The 13,017-nt window shown below is 45.6% G+C and overlaps 1 protein-coding gene across 1 annotated transcript in view; it reads right to left on the minus strand.

Annotated features, from left to right (window-relative positions):
• Positions 1-12,926, minus strand: part of UBFD1 (ubiquitin family domain containing 1) — a 23,016-nt gene extending 10,090 nt beyond the window's left edge. Inside the window, exons 1-5 of the mRNA XM_018552341.1 lie at positions 12,763-12,926; positions 9,072-9,317; positions 7,383-7,591; positions 5,734-5,799; positions 2,329-2,434 (exon numbers count right to left, since the gene is read on the minus strand). Of these exons, the coding sequence (XP_018407843.1) occupies positions 2,329-2,434; positions 5,734-5,799; positions 7,383-7,591; positions 9,072-9,317; positions 12,763-12,778 (643 nt within the window). The 5' untranslated portion in view covers positions 12,779-12,926. The remainder of the gene's footprint in view (positions 1-2,328; positions 2,435-5,733; positions 5,800-7,382; positions 7,592-9,071; positions 9,318-12,762) is intronic.
• Positions 12,927-13,017: the final 91 nt, after the last annotated feature.

Consider the following 13,017-nt stretch of genomic DNA (forward strand, 5'->3'; position numbering starts at 1 on the left):
AAGCAGCTTGGCGTGAACAAATCAACTGTGGGAGCAATAATTAGAAAATGGAAGACATACAAGACCAATCTGCCTCGATCTGGGGCTCCACACAAGATCTCACCCCGTGGGGTCAAAATGATCACAAGAACGGTGAGCAAAAATCCCAGGACCACACGGGGGGACCTAGTGAATGACCTGCAGAGAGCTGGGACCAACGTAACAAAGGCTACCATCAGTAACACACTACGCCGCCAGGGACTCAGATCCTGCAGTGCCAGACGTGTCCCCCTGCTTAAGCCAGTACATGTCCGGGCCCGTCTGAAGTTTGCTAGAGAGCATTTGGATGATCCAGAAGAGGATTGGGAGAATGTCATATGGTCAGATGAAACCAAAATAGAACTATTTGGTAGAAACACAACTCGTCGTGTTTGGAGGAGAGAGAATGCTGAGTTGCATCCAAAGAACACCATACCTACTGTGAAGCATGGGGGTGGCAACATCATGCTTTGGGGCTGTTTCTCTGCAAAGGGACCAGGACGACTGATCCGTGTACAGGACAGAATGAATGGGGCCATGTATCGTGAGATTTTGAGTGCAAACCTCCTTCCATCAGCAAGGGCATTGAAGATGAAACGTGGCTGGGTCTTTCAACATGACAATGATCCCAAACATACCGCCCGGGCAACGAAGGAGTGGCTTCGTAAGAAGCATTTCAAGGTCCTGGAGTGGCCTAGCCAGTCTCCAGATCTCAACCCCATAGAAAACCTTTGGAGGGAGTTGAAAGTCCGTGTTGCCCAGCGACAGCCCCAAAACATCACTGCTCTAGAGGAGATCTGCATGGAGGAATGGGCCAACATACCAGCAACAGTGTGTGCCAACCTTGTGAAGACGTACAGGACACGTTTGACCTCTGTCATTGCCAACAAAGGATATATAACAAAGTATTGAGATGACCTTTTGATATTGACCAAATACTTATTTTCCACCATAATTTGCAAATAAATTTGTTCCAAATCAGCCAATGTGATTTGTCTGGATTTGTTTTCTCATTTTGTCTCTCATAGTTGAGGTCTACCTATGATGTCACCTAAATCATAAATGGTTATAATGGCAGCTTTGAAAAAATCATATGCAAGGATTGTACTAGCAAGTTAAAACTACAGATGATTTGTTTGAGCTGTATGTAAGTACCAGACAAATAACCTATCAGTTTATGAATAATGCAAGGCTGTAGTGGTCCATTAATGTTTCATTATGAATAACTATGATACAGCACTAAAGCCTAAAAATAACCTAAATGGCGCAAAACCAAAAACATTTAACCATAAAAATAATTTTATACTTATGGATTTCATAGCTGAATATTACTGTTGCACCATTAAAGCGATTTTTAGTTTTTTTTACCAAGTATTATATTCATTTATATTACAGACCTTATTTTTGGGTATTCCTATATCAGTTAGTTATTTATATTGAATTGTTTATTTAGTCCAAAGTAATATAATGTTTCTACCTTCATTAATGCTTGATTGTTTGTTCATCGTTTCCCTATTTAAGTGAATGGCAGATTCGATCGATGCCAGGTCGGCACAAAATACATGCAATAAAAAAAAGACACACCAGCAATGGAAGCTGGTGGACCATGTGACCGGTGAACCATACAGAAGTAAGATATTGGTAGTTATTTAAATTAAATTCTTTAGACCAATAACTGAATATTTAAAATGCCATTCCACTCAAAACTAGTATGCTGCTTATGGGCTCATTCACACCGGCGTGCACATCCGTATTGTGTGTATGTCCGAGCAGAGGCCTGCTCCCGGGAGGGACAGGTGCTGCGTGTAGGTTCATGCAGCCGCCTGTACCCCCTATGGGAGGATTTGGCTACACACTGGCCTGAACATTTGTGCAGGTCCGGGTGCTCACACTTGGATGCACACCGTCTATGTCGGGCACCTGAACCTGCACGGATGTACAGGTTTTGGTCGGCGTGTAGCTGCATGCAGCTGCATCCTCCCATAGGGAGGTACAGGCTTCTGCATGCAGGTACACGCAGCACCTGTCCCACCCGGGAGCAGGTCTCTGCATGGGCCTGCATGACCATGTGAATGAGCCCTAAGACTTAAACCAACCCACAGTTGGGCAAAAACATCTAAGATATCAAAGTGGACAGGAACAGAGTATGGCAGGGAGATCTCACTGTTGCAGCATCCAAAGACATATATGATGCCATGGGCTGAAATCGGAACACTAGACTTCATCTATAATGAAAGCATCACTTTTGGGTGAAATGGCCCCTTTTTTTTCTTTTATATGTAACCCAAACTTCGGTCTTTTGTTACTCACCTTTTGTACCTATCCATATCTGGTCTTGCTCCAGTTTAAACGTCAATCTGACTTTCCCCCCAGACTTATTGTACATACCGGATATGGGTGTAGTTGGAAGGCGCTCCTGTAACACACACAAAGTGAGCGTTAGCCTTGGCTTTTGCAGTGACAACTATGAAATAACATTTACCTTTGCTCAGTGAACCAACACTGTAGCTGTCAAGTATTTAAAATATAATTTTGCAACATGTATTGCCAACTGTGGTACCACTAAAGACCCTTCCCTTACCAGAAATCAGGTACGATTATTCTGAATGGAACTCATCTTATTAAAGTTTTACATTGGTGCAGTTGGTTAAAAACAGGAAACATTAACATCATTAAGCAGAATATCCTGCCACGGCTCCTATACCCCTTCCAGACCCTCCCAGTACAGATCCCACGCGCGTTCTTCCGATCACTGCAAAAATTGGTTTCTGATTTCATCTGGGCTGGTAAAATCCCTAGACTGAGACTAACAGCCCTCGGTCAAGCTTTGGTTTTCCAAAATAAACGACATCAGACTCATGGAAGACCTCACCAGCTCCATCCGAGGCACCTCCTCCAAATTCTCAGCAGTATGGTTTTACTGGATAGACTATACCTCTACCTCGGAATACCACACGATCATGGATTCCTAACTTGTGGCGATGACATGTAGCGACCTACCCATCCTCCTCCCCTTCTGCACCCCCTCCCCCTCTCTTGTCTTGTCCTGTGCTCTCCACCCTCTGTGTTTATACTAAATTCCTCCTTCTTCTCCCCCGTCAACATGGTAACATCAGCAACATCCCATGACTGTACCCCCCACACTCAGGCCGGGGTTGCGAGAGGGTACCCGCCCCTCAAATGCGTTGCGTTGACGCCAACGGGGTTCTCTCATGCTTCAATATACCATGTATGCTACCTTCTTGATGATGCTTTGATGCATGTATACCATAAGCGCCCGGAACTGCGAGTCCCCACGGGCACAGTTTCCGTTTTTCTGTATACAACAAATAATCTGTTAACCTGACCTAAATAAAGAATTTATTTAAAAAAAAAAAAAAAAACAGGAAACATCTTCCCACTTCCAATAACGCAACACATGTGAAATGCACCACACCAAAATGCATGTAAACAACATATTTAAATACGCATTAAAACACAGGAGACCTCGCTATGTCCCTCTACAATCAAGACGAAAACTTTGCATCTACCCATCTTCCGTGGTTATCCTTCCACTATTCTAAACAGTATAAACACGACTTAAGATGCTCTCCACTTACTGCACATTACTTCATCTTAGGGGATCCTTCTCCCAACCCCAATGGAGGAGGCGCAGAGGCTGGAATGGTACAGCTCTTGAGGGATGTGGGAAGGATTTATCTTAATCTTCCCCACATCCCTATCCCTCAATATTTCCTCTACATTCCCTCTATACCAAGTCTAACCACATGGCAAACCCTGAGTAGTCTCTCCCAGGACTTACACAAAGTAGCTACGCTTGCTTCCAAACCTTCACTGTAACAGAAGACTAGGTCAAAGATTCAATATACAAGAGCTGATCCATCTAAAGCTGGCCATACACTGTTACAATTTGTCGGGTTCACATGTATCGGCCGAAGTTCTAACAGCGGATGACCCTACCGGCTCAAAAAAACGTTGATTAGAAGAAGCCAAAACAGTGACTATCAGCTGCAGTCACTGGTCGGGTATTCTGACAGCAGTGAATGCCAGCTGTCAGAATACAAAGTAGAAAAAGTAGGTTACCAGCACTCAAAGTAATTTCAAATACGCACGCAGGGTCCCTTCCTCAGGGCAAAAGATGTGACAATCTTTTGCCCTGAGGAAGGGACCCTGCGTGGCCCGAAACGTTGGCTGTTTGACTATTGTGACACGTATGTCCAATAAAAAGGACTTATCTATTTGAAATTACTTTGAGTGCTGGTAACCTACTTTTTCTACTTTGTGCATTACACGGTGCCATCCGTGGGAGTTACTGCAAGCACCTCTTCTCTACTGGCCGGGACTGCTGAATGGTGTGCGGAGAGCACCCTCACCAATTACAGCTGTCAGAATACAACACCACTGTGGGGGAGTTTCTTCCATCCATACTGTTTAGCATGGATGGAGGAAACTGTTAGATTTCGTTCATTCAGCTCGCAGGCTGAATGAAAGAAATCTATTAGTGTATGGCTAGCTTTCAACAATGCACTAAACGTACACTGTTTATAGCCATTTCCTGGAAAGACCTCTTGCTTATGTCTAAGACCTTGGTATCCTGTAAGTACCTGTGTTTTTTATGCCGTTTCAGCTAAAACCCTAATAAAACTTTGAAAGGTAAAAACAAATTACATATGAAAGATGGGGTAAAGAAAAACTCTGGGCAAAACTTTGATTAACTCTTGCAGTGAGACTACTCACCATTATACTCATCTGAACCGTGGAGCTAGCCAGCTGTCTTCGGCACTCCCTCCAGCTTGTCTTCTCCTCCTCTGCAGCGACAGTATGTCCCTCAGTGTCCTCACATTCAATACACTGTGTATAGAACATGAAGACCCAAGTATCCTTAGACTGCTGCAGTGGAGGGGTAACAAGGCTGGAAGGTCCGGTTAAGAACAAGCCGGCTTGGAGAATTGGGCGAGTATAACTTTTTTTATTTTAACACCTAGATGAAAACGAGCAGTTAACCCTAAGGCCTCATTCACACGATAAAAGGCCGTCACATACAGCTCTGTGCTGCGTGCACGCCCGTATTGGGCAGCTCCCGGGAAGGACAGGTGCTGCGTGTGATTAGTACACAGCCCCTGTCCTTCTCTATGGGAGTACGCGGCCGTACACCGCCCTACACGTCCGTGCGGGTTTCCGTACTCGTACTCTGACAGGATGCATCCTGTCTGCATCTGAGCCGGGACACCCGCACCTGTACGGACCTGCACTTGGGGCAAGCATAGGGCGATGTATGGCCACATACTCCCATACAGAAGGACTGAGGCTGCGTATTAATCACACGCAGCACCTGTCCTTCCCGGGAGCTGCTCAATATGGCCGTGCACGCAGCACGGAGCTGTACGTGCAGGCCTTTTTTTCCTGTGAATGAGGCCTTACAGTGCGGAGGTAGCTCCACTGCAAGGTTTCATAAACGTTTTGCCAGGAGTTCTTCTTTAAACTGACCCAGCATCAGTGAAAATGCGATATCATGTAAGATTACATTTTATTGTTTGCGTTGTCATTCAAAGGACTGCCTCTCCACTCACATACTCCTGGAAACACCACTGGTAGCTCCTAATGAAGAGGCTGCCCTAATTCCCCGAACACTGGACAGCTGCTGAGGTTAGATGACGGATGGCTGTACACTTGTCCTGGTTTCCAGAGCAGTGATATGCTAAAGGACTTTCTTACCTGCACTCCTTTTATAGATGTCATTATATCTTCAGGTTTTCCCTTATCCAGCACTTTCCTATGTTGCTAAAATCATATAAAATTAGAAGATTAGAGTTCAGAGCAACAGTAAGCAAAATAATTATGTATATTCACCTTGAAGTTGAACTGTAGCCAAAACATATTGGGGGGAATTTACTAAAACTGGAGCAGAAAAAATCTGGAGCAGCCGTGCATAGTAACCAATCTTAAAGTGACACTAAACTCAGAAGTTCAACCTTAAAAATACATCCAAGTGCCTTACCCATTAACAAAATGTATCTTATTTGTGTACCACTCGGCTGTAGATCCTCAAATCATCTCTGAATTGGTGCCGACACTTTCCTTCCTTCCGGAGAAGGCTACTTTTGTTCCCCATGGTCCCTGTGTGTGTTGTGAAGTAGTCACCGCTCCAAGCTTGCTCTTGTGATGGACTACAATCTTGTGTTTAGTTTACTAATTTGCGTTGAAATTGTAGTCCATCACAGGAGCGAGCTTGGAGCGGTGACTACTTTACAACACACACGCTTTCATTTTCAATATTTTATCAAGGTTTGAAATGTAACAAGAGGTACATCATACAAGACAATGCAAGGGATAGTTCACAATTCAGGAAAACCAGTACATAAAAGCTGTCAGCCTGGAGGTCTCCTTGTTACAGCATATGGAAATGTGCCCGCAGCTGCTTCTCCTGGCTCTTCTTTATGGTTTGCTTTATTTTTTAGTAGAGTAGGGAAAGGCTAGAACCCCCGTCAGCCTTTTCTTTCTGATTGTGCTCTTGCACCTTGCGGATTTTAACTCTACTTCCTGTCTGGTGAAACAATTGTCAGACAAATAGGAAGTGAAGGAAAATCTCTCTAATGGAGTGCCAGATAGCAGTAAAACCCAACAGTTCTGATCCATTCCATTGCTATCCTATCCAAAATGAACAAAAAAAAAATGGCTGGACGTACACTTTAAAGTGAACCTTTCACCCCATATTTGACAGGTTTTCCTAGCCTGTCATCCTAATCCCCCTTTTCCTGGAGTGCCAAGGCCTTGTAGGCTGATCGAAGTGAGTGCTTAAATAAATAAATGCTGCCATTTCAAATACTTTTACATAGCTTATTAGGCCCCATATTTCCGCACGATATCGCTCTATGTAACTCGTCCAATGCATTTCAATATAGCTGTTCACATCTCAATGTCGCCTGTAGCTCGTCGCTCGTACATGACCCTTTTTTCCGCAGATGTCACGCGATTCGGCTCCAATAGACTATGGTGTCGTGCAAAATCGTGCATTACTGCCGATATTGCACGACTTTGTCGCGCGATATCTCGCTACAGAAGGGTCACTTTTGCACTGGAAAATGGAAGGAAAGAATGATGTCACATCAAGATCGCTGTTGATTGGTTACAGCCCAATGTAGCAGCGACGAAGTTACGCCCAAAAAACACGCTACGTAGCGCGATAAAATGTGCACTGTCGCGCATTGTAGCTCTAGCCGCTCAGCACGAAATCGCGTGGAAAAACGTGCGATATCCATGTCGCTCAGTATGAATGGGGTCTTAGATAGGGGGATCAGGATGACCAGAAGATCTGTTTAATTTGGGGTATTAATCGAATCGTAGGTAAATGGACCTACACATACCTTCTGTTTGCACAATGGCTCCTTCTTGCTCTCTTCTTCTTTCACCTCTTGTTGGATGGTTTCTTTGGGTGTGGTAACAGCCAACACATCGTTGATGGTGGATCCTACTACCATAACTTTTGCTCCATTGGTGACTTTGATTTCCCTTAGTGTTTTGTCTTCGGGAAGTAACCCCTTAAACATGACTTTCTGCATAGCTGGTGGAAGACCTGCAAAGGTCAGAATAGGAAAGTCAGAAATATCCGATAAGAGGTTTCCAGCAAATCGGTGGCAGCTGAATTGTAAAACAAACGTTTGGCTGCTCATTTTAAAGCAGAGCTCCAGGATGTGCAAAAATGAACCGTTGCTTGGAGCTATCCCTGCAATGCAAGGGTTAAGTGCTCGTTTGGTCTAGGAGCCAGCACTCAGAATATATACTCACTTGAACCTCGGTCCTGCGATGGTGAGTGTTTACCTTTCTTCCCCTCCGCTTCAGCTGTGATATATCCATCAGTATCCTCATATCTACTGCAAGTGAATGGACCTTGCATAGACACGATGACCTAAGTGGGGCTTAGACCGCCAGAGCCAAGGGCAGAAGAGGCTGTAGGGAGCGGTCTAGCAGCCAGAAGCGATTGATGATCAGGTGAGTATCTTCACTCTCTCACGTCCCATTCACACTGGTGCAATGCGTTAATCACATGGTTCCATGCGATAAATGCATCGTACCGCACAACGCACCTACCATGCGTTAACAGTGCAGGAGGTGCTTTGCCATTCATTTGAATCACACCCCAAATGCACCTCCCGCCCACATTGCGGAACCATATGTTGATCGCATTGCAGGCAGAGGTGCATTTGGTTTGTCATTTAAATGAATGTCAACGCAACACTCCTCCCGCATAGTTATTGCTCGGTAGATGTGTTGTGCAGTACGATGCAGTGTGAATGGGACCTTAATTCATCCTCTAGACCAAAACGAGCAGATGTCTTCAGTCCCTTATACGGATGTACAGATGTTCCTCCCGGGAGCCAGTGGGAGGGTCATCATCACAGGGTCACTGGTAAAAGCCGCCTGGGTTATAAACAGAATATATACTTACCTTTGGGGTGGTGCAAGTCCTAATGTCGCCACTTTGCTGCCCCTCGGCCGCTGCAGGTATGCCAAATTACTAAATATGCGAATACCCGCTCCTCCCACAGCACACGTTGGTTCTTCCCACTGGCTCGTACATTACTACAGCACGTAGGAGGCAGTGAGAGGAACCAAAGCGTGCAGCAGGGGGGAGCAGGTTTTTGAAACACCAAGAAGTGTGGAATACCTCAGCGACCTGGAAGCAGCAGAATTTGAAGACATGGGCCACCACAAAGGTAAGTATACATGCTACTCCTTGACAACCCAGTGTTTAAATGAGTCACTTTCAAGTAAATCTATAGAATGAGCAGTATGTAGTGTCCCACTGCTGAATCTGCCATCTAGAAACTCTAGCTGCCTGGCAGTCATTCTGTTCCATTTTTGACACTTGTATATTATGTCTTCCCTATCAGAGATAAGTTCATGGGTCTGCATGGGAATAAAACAGCAGTGCAAGAAGGCTGTAGCCTGTCATACTGCTGACAAGAACCAATATCCTAAATGGTCTATCCCTTTTCTAAAGCCATAGTTCCCAGTGCAGCAATCCTGATATCAGCACATGAAAGAAATCAAACCTGTGAGTGTATGAATCTTCTGTTTAAGGCTTGCTCCGGTGCTGTCCAAAGGGAGCTTCACATCATACTTATTCTTATTCCAGATGATCTTAAACTCCACAAGTTCTTTCTCTGACTCAGATTCCTCTCCATTGCTGACTGCCTCTGGCTGTGCGGAGCCGCTGTCCTGAGAACTTGTGCCTTCACCCTCCGCACAGTTCAGCAGTAACTTCTGTCCATCCGCCTCCATCCCCAGCTCTTCCATTTCTGCAAAAAAAAAGACAGGAGAGCCGGTGAGGGCAGCAAAGTACAAAGCAGATTATTCCACACTGGTTGATCAAATGGTGTCAGCAGAATCAGAGGCCTCTTCTCTTCCCATGCATCCCAACACACAGCTCATGCTAGGACCACATTATTATTATTATACAGGATTTATATAGCGCCAACAGTTTGCGCAGCGCTTTACAATAAAGGAAGACATTACAATTACAATACAATTCCAGGCTTCATTAGAAAAGGCAAAGAATAACGTGCACAGTGCAGGAACTTGCTGCAACCAATCATATTTTATCTTTCACTGACGGCGATGACTACGTGAAACTCAAGTGTGGTCGCTATGGGATGCTTCACTAGGCATGTGAGTACTTTTGCAGGACAAGACCCAATGAAGCAATATGTGTAAGCTCAAAAAGCATGGCGTCTATACATCAATGCTTCCACTCACATTTTTCTAACTGAATCTTGTGTGAATCTTGGGAGAAAATAATTGATCAGTAGATCCATAAGCATTTCAAAAAACAAGCAAACTTTCTTAGGATGGTTCAGCAAAAATCATCTAATATTCGGAATGAGCATTCATTCATTGGGTTATTTTGGTACAGCAATGAGTGTCTAAGTGCAGGACAAGAAATTAAACTAGACAACCGATAGGCTGCTAAAAGCAACATCCCCAAGTTTGGTCAACTTACTGGTTAAAACTTATCTACAGATAAAAAAAAAAAAAAACTACCCTTGTAGTGGGGTTTGACTGCTCTAGGGGTATTCTGTAAAGGTCTTTTATTTACCTGATCCACGCTGGCTCCAAAACCGGCGCCCAAACCCTTTCCGCCCTGTGCTCCGGCAGTGATCATCCCAGCCCTGCATTAGACATGAGGATGCCAATAGACAGTCCACAAGCCAGAGCGTAGGTAAGACGACCAATGCGTGGACCAGAGGGGAAGTGAGGATCAGGGAAATAAAAGTCCTTTACAGAATACCCCTAAACATTAAAGAGCAGTTATCCCTTGCAGTGCAGAGTAGCCCCAGTGCAAGGGTGGAGATAGGCTTTCAATGATTCGGCACTGCTCATGTAAAGCACAACGTCTTCCAAAAGATTTTCAGCTTTAGGTACTTCTGGGAACACTGAAATTCCGATATCTTTCAAAGATCTGTGTCCACCCCAGTGAAGCCAAAAGATGTTACTTTGCTGAAGATCGATTCTCAAATTAGTTATCTTATATTGTAGAGGATCTAATCAGTGTGTGTGTGTGTGTGTGTGTGTGTGTGGCGGGGGGGTCATCAGTTTTGCTGAAGCAGGGATTCCGATGGGGCTGTTTTTCTATTGGAGACTGTAAATAAAATTGCCAGCAGCCATGTAAACCAGATGTATCACTTTTAGAAGAAGTTTGCTTTTAACAATACAGCAGGGGTAGGAAACCTCAGCACCCCAGATGTTGTGGAACTACAAGTCCCATGAGGCATTGCAAGACTGACAGCCACAGGAATGACTCTTCGAGAGAGAGAGACATGATGGGTTTTGAAGTTTCAGCACAGATGGAGTGCTGAGGTTGCCTTCCCCTGCAATAGAGAATATAGAATTGTAAGATTTATAGAAAGGGGGATGCCATGAAGTGCTGGTCTTCAGACTCGGGGTATTAAGACAGCCAATCTGTCACACTCAATAGCCAGAAAAGAGACCCTTTTATTCCCAATTGCACTTCTCTATCTGCCAATGTCACCTTCATGTGTGTTGGACTATAAAAAGTATTATTAATCAGATCTGCTGCCCTCATTCTGTAAGCTGCCTGAGCACCTCCCTCTAGATCATAGAGGCTGAAGATAGCAAGTGTTGGGCAAGAAAACACGGCCAGATTGGCCCACAGTGACAATACTCCTGTGTTCTGTCTTGATCTGCGAGTATGCTGACTTTACTGCCTAGTGAGTTGCTAGGCTAGGCTGAAACAAGAAGGCAGGCATTATGGTCTGAAACAAAATGTCAATTTCTGTCATATATGCTTGTTAGAGGTATTGAGCAAGAACCAGGATGACAGCTAAAAGGTCTGCACCATGTCAACATTGGGAGCTCCCATTTCCCATACAAGTGGGGGAATTGATCAAAACTGGAGCAGGTAGAATCTGGAGCAGTTGCCCATAGTAACCAATCAGCTTCTATCTTCAGTTTGTTCAGTTAAGCTTCACTTCCTGTTCCTGTGGCACCAGTAAAATAAATGGTGGCAGTGTTACCAACAGGAAAGGCGGGTAGCAATAAACTTTCCAATTTCTTCCGAGGTTTGCCTCAAAGCCCCCTCCCCCCACCTTCTCTGAGACGGGCAGGCTGGGCAATCTACAAGGATGTTAGGAAAAATAACACAGGAAAGCGGATCTATAAATACCTGACACAGAGGAAGAATGCACGACTCACAAATATACTGCATCAGAATGAAAATGAAACTAAATACCATCAGGGTGATGACTCAAATGGCCAGCCATGTCAGGCACATGACACACACATGGCACCTTACACTGCAGATAACCGTGAATGACTGGCACCTCAGGAGAGGTTAGGCCAGGCAGATGGCAGAGAGTGTCACCCATGTAGGTGGGAACACAGAGGGCACACAGGAAGCAGAGGGCACAGAGTGGTCATTCACGTTGTTGGGGGCACACAGGGGTCAAATGGCACAGAGTGGTCACCCGTCGTAGTGGGGACACAGAGGGCACCAGGGAACAGATGGCAGAGAGAGGTCTCCCATGTAGAGGACACACAGGAAGCAGATGGCAGAGAGAGGTCACCCATGTAGAGGGCACACAGGAAGCAGATGGCACAGGGTGGTATCCCATGTAGAAGGGATCACAGAGGGCATACAGACAGCAGATGGCACAGAGTGGCCACCAATGTAGGAGAAGACAGAATGGGCACTCATGGAGCAGATGGCACAGAGGGGTTGTCCACGCAAAAGAGTTCACAGAGGGCACACAAGGTGGTCACTTATATAGGAGAAGACAGAGAGGGCACACATGGAGCAGATGACACAGGGTGGTCACTTATGTAGAAGACAGACTGGGCACACAGGGTGGCCACCTATATAGGAAAAGACAGACTGGGCACAGAAGGTGGTCACCTATATAGGAAAAGACATACTGGACACACAGGGAGCAGATGGCACACTAGAGTGGAACTACTTATAACAGATGTGTATAGGTGACAGATGGCACATGAGGGACACTCACACAGGACACATGTCAGGCAGGGTGGTGAGGCTGGCACACAGAAGGGTACAGAAAGGGAAGGGTGAGCAGGAAGACATTGTCAGGGGGTCTCAGAGCCCAGGAAAAGGGCAGCTGTCACCTGTCATCACAGAGCTAGTGACAGGCCATCAAACAGCAGCATGCGCCCGGCGACCCCCAAAGAGGGTCACACATGCGCTCTGCCCTCGGGGGATCCGGTACCCACCGTCCTGGGACGCCATGATGATTGTGTACAAGTCTCCAGCGCGAGGGCTGCCGGGAAACTCACAATCAGCCGCTTTGGACCCAGCCGGCAACTGTAGCCCTAGCCAGGACCGGAAGAGAGCCGCTTGGATGTCTGAATACCATAGAGACAAACAGAGGCCGGTCAGAGCGTCTACCGTCTGGCAGCTGGAGCCGATGTTCGATAGAACACCGAGTGCAGTCTGGTTGAGCGGACATTTTGTTGTAGATAAAGCAT

The sequence above is a fragment of the Nanorana parkeri genome, unplaced genomic scaffold (genome assembly GCF_000935625.1).
Source record: "Nanorana parkeri isolate BGI_ZX_2015 unplaced genomic scaffold, ASM93562v1 scaffold85, whole genome shotgun sequence".
Classification (NCBI taxonomy): Eukaryota; Metazoa; Chordata; class Amphibia; order Anura; family Dicroglossidae; genus Nanorana; species Nanorana parkeri.